Source organism: Asterias rubens, chromosome 7, assembly GCF_902459465.1.
Source record: "Asterias rubens chromosome 7, eAstRub1.3, whole genome shotgun sequence".
In the NCBI taxonomy this organism is placed as follows: Eukaryota; Metazoa; Echinodermata; class Asteroidea; order Forcipulatida; family Asteriidae; genus Asterias; species Asterias rubens.
The window spans coordinates 8,056,846-8,076,245 of NC_047068.1; the positions used below are offsets into that span (position 1 = coordinate 8,056,846).

The 19,400-nt window shown below is 37.8% G+C and overlaps 1 protein-coding gene across 2 annotated transcripts in view; it reads left to right on the top strand.

The window, feature by feature from the left end:
* Positions 1–16,234, top strand: part of LOC117292201 (testis-expressed protein 2-like) — a 34,068-nt gene extending 17,834 nt beyond the window's left edge. The window contains exons 4-11 of one of the 2 annotated variants that reach the window (XM_033774163.1): positions 1,442–1,648; positions 4,782–5,450; positions 5,870–6,117; positions 7,785–7,856; positions 9,521–9,640; positions 10,660–10,860; positions 11,821–11,941; positions 12,755–16,234. In XM_033774163.1, the coding sequence (XP_033630054.1) occupies positions 1,442–1,648; positions 4,782–5,450; positions 5,870–6,117; positions 7,785–7,856; positions 9,521–9,640; positions 10,660–10,860; positions 11,821–11,941; positions 12,755–12,835 (1,719 nt within the window). In that variant the 3' untranslated portion in view covers positions 12,836–16,234. The remainder of the gene's footprint in view (positions 1–1,441; positions 1,649–4,781; positions 5,451–5,869; positions 6,118–7,784; positions 7,857–9,520; positions 9,641–10,659; positions 10,861–11,820; positions 11,942–12,754) is intronic. The other variant, XM_033774164.1, reaches the window with a different exon arrangement.
* Positions 16,235–19,400: the final 3,166 nt, after the last annotated feature.

Sequence of the window (19,400 nt, forward strand, 5' to 3'; positions counted from 1 at the left end):
AATAATCATGTCTGTATAACGGAATCAATAAAGCATTAATTGACACTAATTACTGCATCAATTAAACACTTTATCAGAGAGTCTATATTACATTTGCTTTTAATGATACTGCGCATAATGTCCACCGTCGACATGTGTGCAGTCTGAACATTTACATACAATGTACTATTGAAGGAGGTTACATGTACAATGAATGATACATCTATTTAATGTTATGTTACCAAGGATGTGAACATTACATAGTGGGGAGACTGAAAAATTGTTCAGTTCATTTGGGATTGAATGTACATTGCGTCCATGCATTGAGAGTGAGAAATCGATGGGAAGTCTGACGCTGGCGTTTTGAGGTCGAAACCTTGGTCCGATTTCATAGAGCTGCTTAAGCACAAAAAGTAGCTTAAGCACAATAACCTTTTGCTTACCAGAATTAAGGTTACTAGCCAAACTACCATGTTACATGTACAATTTCTGACTGGTATTCTGCTCATTTTTGCTTAGCAGAAACTTTTTAAGCAATATTTTCTGCTTAATCAACTCTTTGTAATTGGGCCCTGCTTGGTAATCCGTCATACAAACATTGGTTTATCATCTCCTAACATGAGTTACGTAAACTAACTAATTGCGGCCATGAGACTCTACATCTATAATAGTCTTAGTACATGCAGTCATTAATCTGGACTAGTTTAAATGATGATAATAAAGAAGGGGGGGGGGGCACACCGGGATGTCTGGGGTTTCAGTACCAGACCTGACTCAATGGGACAGAGGGTGTGTGTCCCCACCAACCCCCCCCCCCCCTCCCCCAAAGTGTTCCCATACTTTCATTATATGAAACCACTGCTTGAGCTTCGTCGTTGGCCACGCTCAAGGTTCATTTTATTATGTAAAATTTTGTACCAGGCTTCAAACACGGTCTTGTCCTAAGCCACAGCCAAAATAATTTGTTTTCTTCTTTTAAATATGCCCCGACAATGGGGCAGAGGGTATCCCCCAATTTTGCCTTACCTCAACACATTAGTTTTAACTTGTACAGAATGAACACCCCCCCCCTCCCCCCTCAAACACACAATGAAGATAGCCTACATAGAGCACAAAATCTTTTGGAAAGGAGGGACTGTTCTGTGATTTTTATGTTTGTGTGCCATTCTTGGTCTTAATTGCTTTAGTTTGTGTCGTTTTAATGTTTTCTGCTTTTAAATTGTTTAACTACCTTTTTTCTGTATTAACTGCCAAATTGTAAATTGAAGACCACAATTCAGTGGTTTTTACTGCCCATGTCTTTAATAAATATTGATAAATAATTGTTGAGAAAGAAAACAGTTTGGTTCCTTTTAAGACTAGAAAATAAGCACCATATTGCATGGGCATGAGTTTGGGTTTTGACTAAAACGCAAACTCCCCATTCTCATTTCTAATGTTTCTTCTCTCCGTAATTTCACAGGGATGGATGAACGAGCTACCTATGACCTATGACCCTGACAACTACCACACCAACCAGACCCAGTCGGTCTTTGTCCGCTTGGACGGCTACTCGTTGAGGCTTTCAAGACCAAAGCACAACATTCCCCGTCGTGCTATGTACAACGAACCAACAGTACACAAAGTTGAATATGTTCATCAAAGGCACTATGATATGAGAGATAGCAAGGTAATGTACCATTTTATAATTGTACAATTTTCAATGAATATGCATGAGTGGTCATGAAGCTTGGTATTTGATTGGCTACTAACTTCTACCCAAACTTGTTTGCAATATGTTACAAACAGTTGAAGCATGGACCATAATTGGACCAATCTAATATTAGATTGGCTAGCATCTTCTAACCACTCATACAGGTTGAATTCAATCAAATTATCTTGAAATCTGACTTTTGAATTGCTTTTGGAAAATTCAAAAGTTTGAAACAAATTTGTTCATGACCTACTCTACCCCAAATACCCCAAGTTGAGATTCAAAACTCCCAGGTTACAAAATTTGATTCAATGTGTTTGAACATTTACTTAAACTAATGACCCCTAAATCTGTCATAATTTATCCCCCAATAAAAAAAAACCTAATAAAAATAAATAAAGAAATAAATAAATATAATGGTTTGTTTTGTTGTTGGTGAAGAAATCAAGCTGTAAAGCTTCAAAGCAAGACAAAAAATAAAAATAAGATTAAGGGCCCCCAAATATTCATGAGCCTTGGTGCATCGATTTATTGCCTATTTAGTGAGCTTTGATGCAATTTTCTCACTTGACTCCCAGTTCAGCATATTACTAGGCACAAGCTGCCATTGTACTATTTCTCCGTAAGCCACGGCCATTAACGCTGCATTGAATCCAGTCATGTTGAGTTTCTTGACACGTTAACGCCTTGTTACTCGCAACACGTAACTTTAAAAGGCCTCTTTCCATGCAGTGAACTCTAGTTAACGTTTCATCCACAAGACTTGTGAACTCGGCAACGCTAGCTAGACTTGTCTGAGCGTAGAGCAGGTGGATTGAGTTCGTTAAAATAAAATTCTTCTGTTCAGTGGTTTTCATGACAATCAGATGATAGAAATTCACCAATTTTATTCAAAAAGCTCAAACAGAACAAAATTGTTATTTTTAAAGGTAATACAGTTGGCCTGATACTTCAGGGTTGCAACTGAAGCGATTGTCTCCATGCCCCCTGGTTATTGCCTTGGTGCCTTTAAATGCTGAAGTATAAATTTACAATTTGCTCATAGGGTGCCCTTTAACAAATGTCCTGGTGCTCTTGCCCTTTCAAAAACAAAGCATAAATGTCTGATAAAGGAATGATAGAGCTAACAAATGAGTGTCCATTTTTGCTTGTGTGCTGCCTTTAAAGAACCCTACTGTGCTGCGTGTAAAAAAGAAACAAAGTTTGAGTGGCCGTTTTCCCCTGCTTTATAATAAGTCACATAAATTGTTGTTAAGGGTAGTTTTAAAAGGGTTTTAGAATGACTCAATATCCTATTTATAGAGGCTGTGCGTATCACAAATTTTTGTCAAGTGTATTTTTTTAAACAGATTAAACACAGATTGCTATGGGACTTCTATTTACTAAATACCAACAACGGAAGTACCTTGCTCCCCATATAACACATCAACTACGTACAATATTGACATGCCTTTTCTAAAAACAGTAAAACAACAACCAGAAGGGAAACAGCATTGAAAAGCAGGGTACTGAACTATAAACAATGCACTGCTAAAGATATTTACAGACTCAAAAATAAACATTTCAACATTAGTTTCGTTTTTGTTTAACATGGGGAGGTGTTCATATTCAAATGAAAAAAACACTGCTACATATGAATTATGGAACTAAGAAAAGTCTACATAATATAGGGACTTAAAACACTATGTGGACTTACACATGTCCACACAGTATTTTTTCTTTACAATGCGAAGAGTAAGATTTTCCTTAAAGACTACAGAACAAAGGAATGTCCATACAGTGACTGAAACACAGTGAGCTGTGTGAATTTACTGGCCCTATGCTAAAAATCACTGGTCTCCGGCTTGTGGTCCGTGTACAATTTGAGCCGTGTGCTTTTAGGGCAAGATACTGCTTATAGGACACGGTACTACTTATAACGCTAATTCCTATGTCACTACCATCTATAATCCACTACCACATACATGCATTAGCCTGAGGGTTGGTATCTAGGCAGACACTGGTGTTGACCCATTCATATCAGCTCCTTAAACAAACTAAGTGATAAATATCTGTGATAAAAAAGTTTGTGTGCGACCAGGGCCCAATTTCATAGAGCTGCTAAGCACAAAAATTTGCTTAGCATGAAATTTCTTCCTTTGTAAAAACAGGATTACTAACCAAATTTCTGTTTGTTGCATATTGCTTGTTACTGGTATTCAGCTGTTGTTTGATTATCCTAAAAATCATGTGGAAATTTTGGTTGGTAATCCTGTTTTTATCAGGGGAGAAATTTCATGCTAAGCAAATTTTTGTGCTTAGCAGCTCTATGAAATTGGGCCCTGATCAATTGTTGTTACAAATAGAAACTCTTTGCGTCAACGGGAATGAGTAATTTTCTTTGAGTTACCATCTTTGTTGGTCTGTTACAGGGCTCCCCCTGAAATAAGCCTGGAAGTGTCCTCTGCTTTAACAGAGGTCCTCTGGCCCAAAGTCAGTTAAAACAACCAAGAACCCGTCACAATACTCTCCAAGTAGTCTGGCTTGCTAGTTCAGTGTTAAAAAGTATCCATATTTCGTATGTATTATGGACCAGTGAAAAAGCTGACAGACCAGTGAAATGACAAACGAACTGGTCCTGCTGGCCATGTCATTAAATGAAAGTTCAGGGTAAACCCTATGTCTAATCAAATCTGCGTCGAGCTAGTACTATGGATACATCAGAAAGATACATTTATCTGTTTATGACACTACATATAAGCAAGTAAAATGCACAGTTAAACTAGCCCATGGGGCTACTGTACAAAAGCTTAAGCGCATTTCCCCCATTTTATTTCTTATTGCTTTATCAAGGATTGCAGCCAAGAGCTGAACATAATTTAGCATGATTCATAATTCCAAAAAGTAGACAAGCCTTTAAAGAATACAATCTATTACCAAGTAAACGAAGCAGAGAGAGAGAGTTCAAGACTGTCAACCATGCCAGGAACACTTATAATCCCTTCTTGTGAACTGAATCATTACTCATGTCTACAAAGAGCTAAAGATAAAATACATTCTTAATAATAATCAGTCTGTAATTGTCTTCTTTCCAATCTCATTCTTCACCTCCTCATTTTCTCCCCTCAAGGTTTATCTGTTACCAAGTGGACTTGTTAAGAAACGTCTCTGGAGCAAGAAATACCCCATCTGCATTGAGCTACCTAAGAAGGGCTTCTTGGTCGAACGCAAGGAAGCCCCAGAAAGAACTGACGATTTTGACGCCAAATCCCTGGGGTTCGACTACATCCAGAAAGAGGAATGCCATGATCGCATCCTCTATCTCTTTACAAGAACTAGTCGTGACAAAGAGGAATGGTTCTGGAAGTTTGACATTGCCTCCAAGTACGACAAGTTGGATCACGGCCGACGCCCGATCCAAACTCTGAATAGAGAGGTGTTTCTGATCGGGAACGAGAAGACCAAAGAGGGCGTCGCCCAGCATCTTAATCGTTCCGACCCAGAGGATACTGCTGCCGTAAAAGGCGGAATCGACTTCTACCGCTTCATGACGAAATTTATGCCAAAGGAGAAAGACGCAAAAGAAGCCGTTACGCAGGTGGTCAACGTCAAAGCGGGGAATGTCACCTACGCCAGCCCTGCAAAGCGTCAGCCCAAGGGGGATGCTAATGGACCAGGGGGTCCTCCTGTGGACTGGGTGAACGCTTTTGTTGCGAGGGTGTTCTGGGACTTCTTGAGGGAGGAGAGTTGGGCGGAAGTGGTGAAGACGAAGCTTCAGAAGAAGCTGAGCAAACTAAAGGTCAGAGCTTGTTTGTTTGCATCAGATAAAAAAAAAATGGTTGAACAAAAGGATAGTTAAATTTCCTTTGGGTAAAAACCCTCCTTTAACATTCTCTAGCGAATAATAAACGTGGCACCAAATTTGTTTTGACTCTGACTCTGAACATCTAAGATGTCTATACGTCCTGGTGCCCCTTTCAAACGTTTTCCATCAACTTCAACACTTTTAAATGCAAGGACTTGCAAGAGTTTTGGCCACTCCACGCCTGGCGATGCTAGATAGAGATGAATACAATAGACCTAAATGCACTAGATGTCATATCATGACAATTTTGATTGTTTCGTCATCATTTTACCTCTAAGATGGCGGCTGGATGACGTCAATGCATAAGGTATTCGAGGGTGATGATGAATACTTTGGAATAATTTATCACTCAGGTACCCTACTTCATTGAGGAGTTAAAGATCACCGGAATCGACCTGGGAGTCAACGCTCCGCAGCTCCGTCGAGTCTCCAAGCCACGTATGGACAGTCGCGGACTGTGGGTCGATCTGGACATAGCATACAGTGGATCGTGTATGGTTTCCATGGAGACAAAGGTCAACCTCTGGAGGTTGGGGAAAGGGGAGAAGTTCGACCGGGAGATGACGGACTTGACACCATTGAAGAAAGAAACCAAAGACAGGTCAGTTTCTTGGTTGGGAAAAGTTGGATTGAGGGAGTTAGGGTTATTAGAGGATATGGGGCAGGTTCTCTCAGTAACCTGGGCCCAATTTCATAGAGCTGCTAAGCACAAAAATTTGCTGAGCATGAAATTATTTGCTTTGATAAAAACAGGATTACCAACCAAATGTCCAAGTGGTTTTCAGGAAGCAAACAACAGCTGAATACATGTAACAAGCAATATACAACAAATGGAAATTTGGTTGGTAATCCTGTTTTTATCAAGAAAGACATTCCATGCTAAGCAAATTTTTGTGCTAAGCAGCTCTATGAAATTGGGCCCTGCTGAATTGAATCTGAATCTGAATTAGTCGGCAAAGCAGCCTAATGTAAACATCACACAAACTTTTTTGTCTTTCTTTGTATATTGTGGGGCGCTATATAAATGCTTTCATTATTATTATTATTAGAAGACAATGAAGAAACTTCAGTTTTAGATGTGAAAGAACTTGATTGCCAAATTTTAGACTACAACAATGAAGGTACTTTGATAATAGCAGTTATAAAGTGCAATTGTCTTTAAAAAAAAGGATTATTTTGCTAGGCCCGATCTTATTACACATAGCAATTTTTACAGGCAGTTAGCCAAGCTGCACTGGATGTAACTTCTGTTAGCTACTGTTCAATTTGAATAGTGCAATGTTACATGGTCCCTAGACCACCAGTCAAAAATACCTATAACAAAAATTATAAGAAACAAAAATGACTTTGAAAAAGGATAAATGAGTATGAGCCGAACATCCAAAGACAGTTCCAAACCCATACATTTAGATATCAGATACATTCACAGGCAAAGTTGAAAGCAGGTGTAGCTCAAATCATAACTTCCTGTTTACTGGAATCATGAATTAGACGGTGGCTTCAATACAGTACAGGAATATTTGAAATATGAAATACAATGCCATTTACTTGTCATGGTTAACGGAAGTGAACTCTAACATGAATGAGAAGTAATGAATGCAGAGTTTTGTTCGTCGGTCCCCAAAACCTGAAGCCCTGACTTTAATTTCAGGGGAAGTTAAAGGCAGTGGACACCGTTGGTAATTACTCAAAATAATTATTAGCATAAAACCTTACTTGGTAAAGAGTAATGGGGAGCTGTTGGTGATATAAAACATTGTGAGAAACAACTCCCTCTGAAGTAACGTAGTTTTCGAAAAGAAGTAATTTTCCACGAATTTGATTTCGAGACCTTAAGTTTAGAATTTGAGGTCTCGAAATCAAGCATCTGAAAGCACGCAACTTCGTGTGACAAGGGTGTTTTTTCTTTCATTATTATCTCGCAACTTCGATGCCCAATTGAGCTCAAATTTTCACAGGTTTGTTATTTTATGCATATGTTGAGATACACCAAGTGAGAAGACTGATCTTTGACAATTACCAATAGTGTCCAGTGTCTTTAAGGGGTTTTGTTTTTTTAAAGCAATAAGCAAAAATCGTTGACAGTGTCTGAGTTTGAGTCTAGACTTTTGTATCTTACAATCAGGATTCACAAACAAATAAACTAACAAATAAATAAACTTCTTTTTCCTCTAAAGCTAGTCCTCTGTTAAGTGACATCAATTTACCAAAATGTTTACCAGACCCTTCCTTTCTTTTAAACTGATTCACTCACCAATTCAAAAACAGAAAATCCAGACGCCAATCTCAACTAGATGAAGCGAAGAGGCTGATACCAGGCTATGAGTATGAGAAGCCAAGGTATTAATCAGGCTATCATCATAAAGCTTCACATAATATCATTTCAAAAATCATCTGTCAATCATTCTGGCTAATCAATACAGATCGTTATTAATTTTAATTTTTGCTTTGTCTACGCGTCACACGCTGCCGGTTTTTCTCATTTGAGTCCGCCAAGGAGTCAAGGAGTTTGTCTGATTTGTAATACTATGATAATAGCACATTGAGTAATGGAGCTACATGTAGTACATGTGTGGTGTTCAAACTATGTATTACGTGTACATGTATATTATGACATGAAATCTCAGAAGACGGACGACAATTAATGGAGAACACATATTGATATCTGTAGCAGTTGAGCCAGACTAAATTTCATGCTCTGTTTAACTGCGGAATTCTGCCCTTTCGGTCACCAATCTCTACAAGTTTCCACTTCGAGAGCGTTCATGAACTATTGCAATCTCATTGATCAACAAAATTGTTTTTGTATTTATTTATTTACCAATATGCAAAGCTTCAACTTTATGTTGCGAGGGGGGGGGGGGATGTATAATTTCAGAACTGCCAAATTTCATTGATTACAAAAATGCAGATACGTCGATGATACCAGTAATCAAGTGCAATTTTCTTTTAAAGCAAGGATTATTTTGCAAGTCTTCATTGCAGTATGCCATTAATCAAATACACTGTACATAACATGAGCACTAAGAATGTCATTGAACCAGAAAAAGAGGTCATTAACTTGTTTCCCTTCCAGCCTCGATTTGAATACAATGGTTTAGAATGGGATCAAACACTAGTTGTTTACATGATGATAGAGGTCCATGGAACATTATAATTTTAGCAGACAATTTTTTTTCATAATGCATTTTACTTCACTATTTATTTATACATTCATTTGAGTAAAATCCCAAACATGCACTTACATCCCATTTTGTTCACATTTTTAACAACAATAAATAATTTTAAAAAAAAACACAATAGAATCTAACTGGGTCATTATCCATTTTTTGGTGATCAAAGACAAACTGACTTGAGTGGGATTTAGACCTGTGACCTGCGGGTTTACATGCTGGTGCAACCTCATTCTACGACATGGTATCTTGGCTGGTTACATTTTTCTTGTAAGCCCCAAAGCTTTGTTCCTTGCTAATTTGTTTGTGCTGAGAGAAGTGTCATATGCAAATTACACACATGTAGCCTAGGTCTTTGTCCTTGGAAGAAAGGACAAATAATATGTCATGAATATTCATTCATTCATTACTGGTGGTTCATTCATTAAAAATATTCCATGGCAGCCGAAGGCTGAATTAAAGACATTTTGTACATTAAGTCAAAAAGATAAAAGGAAAGCTAGTCAAAAGTACAGGAAAAAAGAAAAAAAGTAAAGGTGCGCAAGGCTAAAAATTAAATGCAGAATTTTTTTTTAATTGCTTGAAAAAAGAAAGAAGAAACAAAAAACAGTAAAAGAACACTTATTATTGACAAATTACAAAATGGTATGTGGAGTACAAAATTGACTGAAAAAATAGTCTTCAATCAACAAATCCACCGGAATGTAGGTTAGTAAATCAATAAAATACGAAATAGCACTTCACCTGAGCGCCAACATTTAAGCAACCAGAGTTCCATGACTAATGTGTGTGGTAATATATTCTTGCTGTGATTTCTTGGGTTATGTTCAGGAGTGCTTCCTTAGCAGCATTAGACAGTGAAGAGGAGGATAGTGCAGAGTCGTCCGATGAGGAAACCGATGAAGCTTTCATCTCACCAGAAGTAACTCTCCCAACTACCGAATCAGACTCGTAAGTAACTAATATTAAGGGAATAAAACGAGGTCTTGAATGGCTGTTTTAAAACCGGCAGGTTCGTTGCCGTGTGTGATAAAGGCCCTAGCCAGTTTAAGACAATCTGCCATTTGTTTCCTTTGCGATTTGGCGAAGTTTGCAAATTTTAAAAATCTTTTGCGAAAATGTTTGGTGTGCGTCGGGTGGTGTGAATATGCGCGTGTACACACACATTACGCGATGTTGCTAATGGCTTTGAATTGCGTTCCGGGTAAGTTAAGTTGGCGTACATGCGCTTGCGCGCCCAACTCGCAAAAGCCAGCTGGTTATAAACAGCTCCAGCTGGTCATTATCAACCGTTTAAACACCCCCACGTGATGCACTCTACACTAATAGAAATAGCGAAACTGTCTGGGGTATTTATTGATATTGGTTTATACCCACCAGTAAAAGTACGCTGTTCAGTTGCTGTCATTCCTATTTTTCTGTGCTGTTTTCGTATTTAGTGAGTCTGAAGGCAATGTTGTAATAATTGTTGCTGCAAGGTATGTGGAGCTACATTTTGAAGTATGAGACCTATTTTCCCTTACATACCACCATGTAATGGTTTACAAGTTGATGTGGCACAATATGCTGCCAATCAAACCATGAACACCGGGGAGAACCCCTTCTCTTTTAATACGATAAGTGCACTGGGTTCTTTTACGTGCATTACACAACACACGGCTTTACGTCCGATCCGAAGGACGATGCAATAACGGTTAGGGGTCTTTCTGTTAAAGATTATAGGTGTCATGACTGGGGCTCGAACTCATGCTCTGCTGATCAGAAGAAACACCAGAGCTTGAGTCTGGTGTTCTTATCCGCTCGGTCACGACGCTCTGAAGGACAATGGATTACTGGCCTTAAACTGTTATGCTTTCATGAAGTTAATGAGCTTAATATTTCTCATAAGCACAGACAAATCATGTTTAGCAGAAACGGTTTTCCCTATCTACCCAAAATGACAAGCTTTTATTCCTCTCCCAATTCAACAGCTCAAAAGGCTCAGGGAAAATCATGCGCCTTGTCAACAAAATTGCCAGCTCCAAGTATTTCCAGAGCGCTACACAAATGAAGTACATCAAGAAAGCAATTGACGAGGTGTCCAATACGCCAGTTGAACTCACGCTGGAAGTAAAGCAACTCAGAGGAAGGTTGTGTGTGAACATTCCGCCACCTCCAACGGATAGATTCTGGTAAGTCCAACCTTGTCGTAATGTTTAGACCAATTTAAGATCTGTCTCCGCGTTAGTTACGACCCTATAAGCTTTAGTAGTAGTCCCGGCGGATTTTCTACCTTCCACCAAGGTAGTAGTAAAAAAGCAGGACAGTTCTTTTCAGGACTTAAAAGTCTCCAAAAAAATCCGCAAATCTACTCCACAGAATATAGCAAGACAGTTTTTTAAAGAACAAACTCTACCTGGAAAGTAGATACACACATGGTGTTACCGCAAACCAAATATATATTGATACCTCACCATGCAATGCCTCAAATCACATATAAGTCCAACCTCGTTCCCAGGGATTTTCGATCTGGCTGCAGCATTTTTTCCCAGCATGCCTTGCTCACTTTTGACCCATGGAATTGGTTCATTAAATTATGCTAGAATCTACCACATTTAACTAAGGCCTTTCACTAATTGAGTTGATACAAATCTACTGTGTTCAAGGCACTCGTGCTGAAATCTAGTGACAGGCTTCAGCAACATCAACCAAGTCACAAGCTACCGTTTTTCCTCACGCAACATTCTCTTTGAGCATCGGAAAACACTGACTGCAGGAGACTGATTTTTTTCCAATGCGAGTCTGGCACTGTGGAGTTCACTTACTGATAGCTGCAGAAATTGCAAACTCACTTGAATCATTCAAAGAAGGCCAACTTTTTTCACCGACAGTGATTTTTATCTTTGGCCATCTTCGATTTTGATATCTGATCTGTATTGGACACATCCTAGCACTTGGCAACCTCTGGAAAAAGTGCTCTATAAATGGCAGCTTATTGTTATATTATTAAGTCATTATACCAGACATTATTCAAATTAAGCTTGTAAATGGCTTCTTCTGACATGGCCAAAGTTTTAGTGTTAAGCATCTTCATCGATTGACCTTAGTTGGTATTTCTTTTTTCTTTTATTCCTTGTGTGTTTATTGAACAGGTTTGGGTTCAGGGACAAACCACACCTGTGGCTTTCAGCTAAACCAAAGCTTGGTGCTCGACAGGTCACCCTGACTCCTATTACTGATTACATCGAGAAGAAACTAGAGCTGGAGTTCCAGGTAATGCAGTATTTCTTATATGTTCATAAAATAATCCTTAATTGTCCGAGTAAATTATTATTATTTTTTGTTAAATAGCTCCTCAGACTCTGCGAGTTCTCTAAGAGACAATGTCAAGCAGTTTGTTTTTGTGTTACTTTTGCAGACGGCCCCTTAACAATTTTGTGTGTCGTCATATTGTCCTCTAAATAGTATTGGCTTCTTATATAGCGCTCAAATCTGTCACAGAGTGATGCCATTGGTGCTCATGGCGCTCTCAGAATGAAGAATAATCCGTAACTTGAATACACAATCTGAGAAACATTTTAGGCAGATACGTTTCTCAGATTGAAATGTTTTTAGAATCCGTCTCTCTAAAACCACATAGAGGTCATGGCGTGTCATGGCCGAGTGGTTTAGATTAACGGATTCAAGCTCTGGTGTTTGACCAGCAGAGTGTGTGTTCGAATCCTGGTTGTGACAATTGCTACGTAAAATTTGGGAGGTAGTGCTTTCTACTCTACCGGCCAGGCTTTTGACTGATGATACCCAAGCCTACATCCGTAAAAGGGGCAATCCTGTTTCAGCCCTAGGAGTAGGTGGCAACGGCCTCTCGAAAAAAACAAATGTGTCCCACACCTTGAAGTGGCCTTCAGGCTTTGTGTGTCTGGCGACGTGCATAAAAAAAACCAAAAACATCCCTTTGTGAAGGGAATTGCGTCACCAGCTGCAGTGCTTCCTATTCAAGTAAGTTTTCATGGTCATTCACTTTTGGAGATACCCCTACCTTTAAAATGCCTTAAACCGTGTTATGTGTATTCTTTGGTCTTACAGAAAGTGTTTGTGCTGCCCAACATGGACGACCTCCCAATACCCATCATGACGAGCAACATATTTGACAACAACCCAGTCTAAATAAACCATGCTGCGGCCATCTTGGTTGGGGTCCCTGCTTGCAGATGTAATCGAACTGCTTAGAATCAACAAACAAAATGGGCCTGACTGCTACGTTGGTTTTAATTATTGATGTAAAGACTGCGTTAACACCCCCTCCCCCCCACCCCCAAAAAAAAATATATGTTAAAACTGCAAATACTGCATTGCTTCAGAACATTGCATAAAAATAAATGAATGTTTTAATCTTATAATTTGATCTACACAAAGACATTTTGATCATTGTGCTTCTTGTGTGCTTCTTGTAAGTGCCGACGCAAGATAATTAAAGAAACACAAGTTTTCCAAATCGTTGTGGCCTTGTTGCTGAAAAGTAAAGTATTGCTTTTAATTTCAGTATTTTATAAGTTCTTTTGTACGCCTAAAGCTTGGTGTTTTAATTTATATTCAGTGTTAGTGCAGTTTAGGTATGAGTGCTGTATTATTCATTAATTGTATAGTGTATATTTTTGGTATTCTATCTCGACCAACGATTTTACGTTTATTTCTTACACGAAATTATAAACTAGATTAAAACACTGTCTAGTACAATAACCTGCTATAATTTACTGCTAACATTTGACTAATGACAGAGTTGCTACATCGCATGATTCTGTGCAACCGTTTGCATAGAATAACAAAGTAAGCTACAGAGCATGTGTCCATACACAATTTTGAATGAATGCGTATGGCACAATAACTAAACAAGTTATTACATTATTCAAATCTGAATCACCATTTTTATTCATCCCAATTCAAAGTTTAATTTGTCTATATTGCTGGGATGAAAACAAAATCTACAGTATTTTTGCTTTGCTTTTGATTTATTGTTTGTGATAACAATTCAACTGAAGACAAGATTCTACGCCGTTTCACATGAAAAACAGAAATCAAATCTGTTATTTAAAAAAATCTTAATTTTTGATGCACAATAATTTATTAATTTGTTGCCTGAGTTCAAGAACTCTAGTTTTGATGCACAAAATATAGTTAAAAATCACTCAGTAGGCCTATTAACTATCCCTTGACATTCTGGAGACACAATAACACACATCTCAATTTAAATGTTTCCACTATCACGGTTGTCTTTTTTTGTCACCGTTTTTCCGTCCCGATGACTGTGTTTGAGCAGTTCCATTAGGCCCCGCCCAACACATCACTGTGCCCATGTAGGTGTGGCAACTCATGCATGTTGCTGCAACCAATGCTAGGCCCATATCACACCAAGCAATTTACAGGCAACCAGTTTCAGTCAATCTCAAAGAAAAAAAGCATTCACATTTTAATGTTCAAATGTGTCTTGGGGTTCGTAAGACATTGTTTGAAAACATACTTATTTGCTACCCAAGGGGTCCTGCAGCATGCACTGCAGTTGGTTGCTTCCAAGTTGCCCGTAAAAGTTGCCTTGTGTGACAGGGCCTTTTAAAACACACAAAAAGTCATGTTGCAGTAAATGGTACGTTAATATGTGTGTCCTAAAGAAATTTGTGTAGCTGGGAGGATGTTATGTACAGTGACAAAGGAAATAACAAAAAAAATATCTCAGTAGGATTTGAAAAAATATCTCCACAGAGTTTTAAACAAATATAATGTATGTGCATTCAGGGTCGTTATTGGTCAATGCAAATAATTAGTAAGAGTAAATATTTCGTTCACAGTTTTGCACATCACTTATGGTATAAAGACGGTCATGGTGGCAACCTAAAATGTTGTTTTTGAGAAATGTCACTGTAAAAACGTTTAGTCTCATGATTCCCAAATCCCATGTTTGAAACAGTAAAGTCTTTGTTCACCATTTTCTTGTGACTCCATTGATCGATTCAGCTTAAACTTTCACAGGTTTGTCATTTCATGTATTGTTGGATCACACAAAGTTTGGGTTTGGTCTTTGACACTAACCAACGTTTGCCTTTTGCTTTAAGTGGCTTAATAGAACAGTATTATTGTTAAGACCTATTTAATGCAATAAAACAATGGTTTGACTGCTCAGAAATCTAGTCAAATGCCTGTATTTTTTGGAAAGATTTGGGAAAGTGTGATGAAAACTATCACAACCTATAATAGTTGTACATAATCTCATGGTTTGTTTTTTTCAGTTCAAAACAATGATTTCAAAATATATACACCAAGCATTAATACTGACGTTTCTTATTTGTAATGTAATTTTCTACTGTTGTAAGATTTATGCTCATATTTTGCATATTATGCCACTTGTTTACTGTCTTTTTATTTACATTTTGTTTACAGCATGTACATTATTTGGCCTACAAGGGCCAAATTTCATGGCTCTGCTTACCATAAGCAAAAAAACCTGCACTAACGGAAGCAGCAAAACACGCACTAACGGGCTATTTCACAGGTTTGCAGGGAATTACTAGGCGTTCTTTGCTTACACAGCCAGCGCAGAAATTTGACGCCTGCATAGATTAGCAAAAAGTGGTGAACTTTTGCTTGTGCAAGTGCATGTGCATGCGTGTACGTAGTGCAGAAATTCGGCAATTGCACAGATTAGTGAAGAATAGTGATCGCAAGCGCAGAATTTGGCGGAAAGCAGAGCCATGAAATTTTGCCCAGTTTAACATGTCGTTAATTTGTTGTTGTTTTTTGCATCAGCTTGATCTGTATTGTATAAGAAAATATTTTGCAAAGAATTTTTTGAAAAGGAAGCAAAAAAGAGAGAAATTGATGTGCAATATAGCAGATTTAGATTAATTTTGTGAAGACAGAAATGAAACTATTTAGAAATTAAAAAAGAACTAAAGTAATTTATAGGAGATCTATTTATGATTATATTTGTATTAATTGCCTTATAAAATGTATATTGCACTAAATTGTAAGTGACTTGTTGAGCTTATTATTGACCTGTCTAATGTATTGAAGAAAATGGCGTTGTGAAGAGATTTGACCTTTACAAAATCTAGTATGCCTGCATGAGTTTGAAAAATTCAATTACTTGATAAAAAATACTGAAATCCCATGGGTGGTTATACAAGAGAACTGTCTTGTATTCCAGCCACACAATCCTCAAGTCCGAGATGGAGTTTAGCTGATCACGCATTGACTATAGTCTGTGCAAGTCTCATGCATATTAAAATACCTTTGGGACCACTTTGGTCCTACTTGCTTTTCTGTTAACATGTGAAAAGGACAAACTTGTGCACTTTAGAACAGGTCCCAATCGTTGAATGTGTGAGCGACCTTAAGTCTTTTGTGGGTTGGCCCTTTAGGTGGAGTCCCAACTGTAAAAATGTAATAAAACTGAGACTTATGAAGGAAATGTATTGATAGTGTTTGTGTCGAACTGAACTGGGTGCATGTAAAGCTGTTAATGTTAATCTTAATAAGCCAGATAAATAAAAGACGCTCAACTGCAATTTGAAATTCAACGAACTCCTGTCTCGGTTCTTTTATTGATAATATTTTATGAATAATATGAGAGAGTTGTTTGATTTAACTGCAGCATTTAAACTTAAAAGGAACGTTTTCTTTGATCAATGTAATAATAAGCAGTGACAATCCTTCATTAACAAATTATTGTCAATTGCTGGTTCTTCTCGGAACCAACACTACTCATAAGAGATTTTGACAAGGTGCTACACTCCATGGTGCAACCAACACTACTCATAAGAGATTTTGACAAGGTGCTACACTCCATGGTGCAACCAACTACTGTACAAACCTTACCTGATTATACTCGCACCTTGTAAAGTTTCAAATCCTACTTTTTAGCCTTCGAGAAAGACTCTGCTAGGGTCGAAACGTCAGGCCATTAACTATTTTTTGCATTTATACTCTCGGTCCATTTGGTTGGTAAGTTGTTTGCAACAGCTAATTCTATTTTCTCAGTATTTCAAACAGAAAGAATTTTCTAATGGATTGGTGCTAGTATGAACTTTACAATCAGTGAGCTTTCAGATTCGAACAATTAATTGTTAAGAATATTATACTTTATCATAACGAACATCATTTTTTTGTCGCAGCCCACAGTTTTTTGAAAGGCTCTGTATTAAAATGCAGAGCAGGGGCAGAGGTAGTGATTTGTGGGTCCTAGGCTTCAGTGTTCCATAGGCTCCAAGTACAAGTGTACTGTACTATCTGGCCATAGGCACCAGTGTTCCGCAGAACCTAGGCTCCAGTGTTTTAAGTTCATAGTACATTGCTGTTCAATTTGCTGTGTGTGTGGTGTGTGTTGTATGTGTGCGTAAGTACTTTCTCAGTTGTATTTTTGTATTTTTTAAAGATTTCTTACATAGGCCCTTTTGGGTAATCTGGCCCTGCTGTATGGTTGAAATTGTACACCATTCAACACTTAACAACAAGTAATTTGGCTTTGATAAGGAATGAGGAATTTCTGATCCTATTTGCATTTACTCTTAAACTTGTTTATACGATAATATATGATAATAAAATACTAATTTATACATATTTACATTTAATTTCTTCGAGTTGTTTTACAAGAAGCAAGAATGCTGTAGAATGAAATGTTGGCTAAATTTCTTAAAACTGTTATGCAAAAAAAAAAACACCCAAAAAACAACATTATGCTCAACAGATTAAGGTTGTCAGACAAGTTACCATGTTACATCTTGCTACATCCATGGCTGGTAACCAGCACAAGAACCGTTATTTAAGCATCATCTTCTTCTTCAAGAACTATATGGTGAGAAATCTGTACAATGTTAAACAAACAAAAGTTTGGGGGGGGGGGGAACACAAAGAGCGCAACCAAAAGTTTCACACTAGAGAAGCCATATTTTGTAGTGAATCATTTTTGAAAATGCTACAAGTTTGTAGTTCACCATGACTGCAAAAAAAACAAACCAACAATTAACTTATGCTCCTCAGGAGATAATCCTGATGAAACCACTCCTTGAAAGAAATTGTTATCAAAAAAGACGAAGAAAAAAACAAGAAACCCATGGTGTTGTCCTCCTGATGAACAGAAAATGACATCAGATAATAATAACATACTTGTCTCTCCTGCACTTGTTAATTTCTAACGCATGTAAAGCTTCAATTGTTTAACTTGGTAGTCCGGTTCACCCCTGGATTAAAAATGTACAGCTCTTCATTTGGAAGACCAAGTAATTCATGAAATTCACATTTCTGCGTGCATTTTGCCTGCTAAATTTGAAATGTAACCTCTCCAGGGCAAAACTCTTGGTGGCGCGCTATATTATGACGAGTCACGCATGAACAAGGAACAAACAATAAAAGATAAGGCACGGTTTCTTTGACAGATTCTGGAAGCAACAGTACTTCCTGGCATATAAACGCAAAGAACAATCAAAATATATAAATATATATATATTTCTCTCCTGAAGACGATCCGAGCAAACTGATCGAACAGTTGAGTTCTTACACCAACGGTTCTCTTGAGAACCAACTCCTACATAGACTTTTTATGTACATGATGTTACCCCAAACCTTCCTGCAGTGTATTTCAACATTGCAAAGTTTCAACTCCTACTCATGAACACAATGTTAGTGCAAACCTTCATGTTGTGCCAGCAGGATCCGGAAGTTCAGACTATGTGGCACTTGTGATGTCACAAGTTACACCACCATTAAAAGGTAACAAATTTACTACTTATTCCAAAATTGTTAAAGATGTTTTTGCTACATCGGTTTATAATGCTGTTAATTGCACGCATTGGTTCCCAATTTCGTGGAGCTGCTCAAACAGAAATGTTTGCACACTTACTAATAATCTTCTACTGAGCAAAACTAAGCAGGAAACCAGTCAAAGACGGTATGTGTGATATGGTATTTTGGCTGGTAACCTTATTCTGGCAAGCAAAAGAGATTTGTGCTTCGCTACTTGTCAAGCTTCCGCAGCTCTAACTGGACCCAGCAAATAAATTACTTAAGCAACAGGTTTTTTTTTTATACAAATAAAAGTAAAATCTAAACCTTATTTGTGAAATCTAAAAACAACAAAACAAAAACTTACTCACTGGATAAGTTTCATAAACAACGCAAAAGAAAAAACAAAATGTATCAATTCTTTCAATGTTCCATGTACAAATACAGTTCCGCATCAAAAAGCATTCAGTGTAGCTGGACCAATTGGTAAGGATCTTCATCCTTAGTGAGTCTGTAAATCTTTCTCCATTTTTTTTGTCAAGCTCTTAAGACACACAGAGGTGAACGCTAGTCCATGCTCTTAAGACACACAGAGGTGAACCCTAGTCCATGTTTATTTCTATTATATGTACAGTGATTTTGATGGAATAGCGCCTTTTATCCGAATTGATATAAAATAAATTATTACGGTCTGCTGGACCCTAACAAGAACATGGCAATAATGTATATGGTGCAGGTTTCTAGGCTTCAACTGCTTGATTACATCGCAGATTCTCTACTAGTAAAGAATCTGCGATTACACACAATGCTTTTTACAGCAACTTGATACTAAACCCAACACAGCTGGTGCAGATGCCACATGCATCTCCGAACACGCAACTTGTACATCTAGAAAAGAAAGACGAGACTGCCCTTAGGCACAAATGTTTGTACAGTGGTTTTTGTATTTCAATGGTCCAGA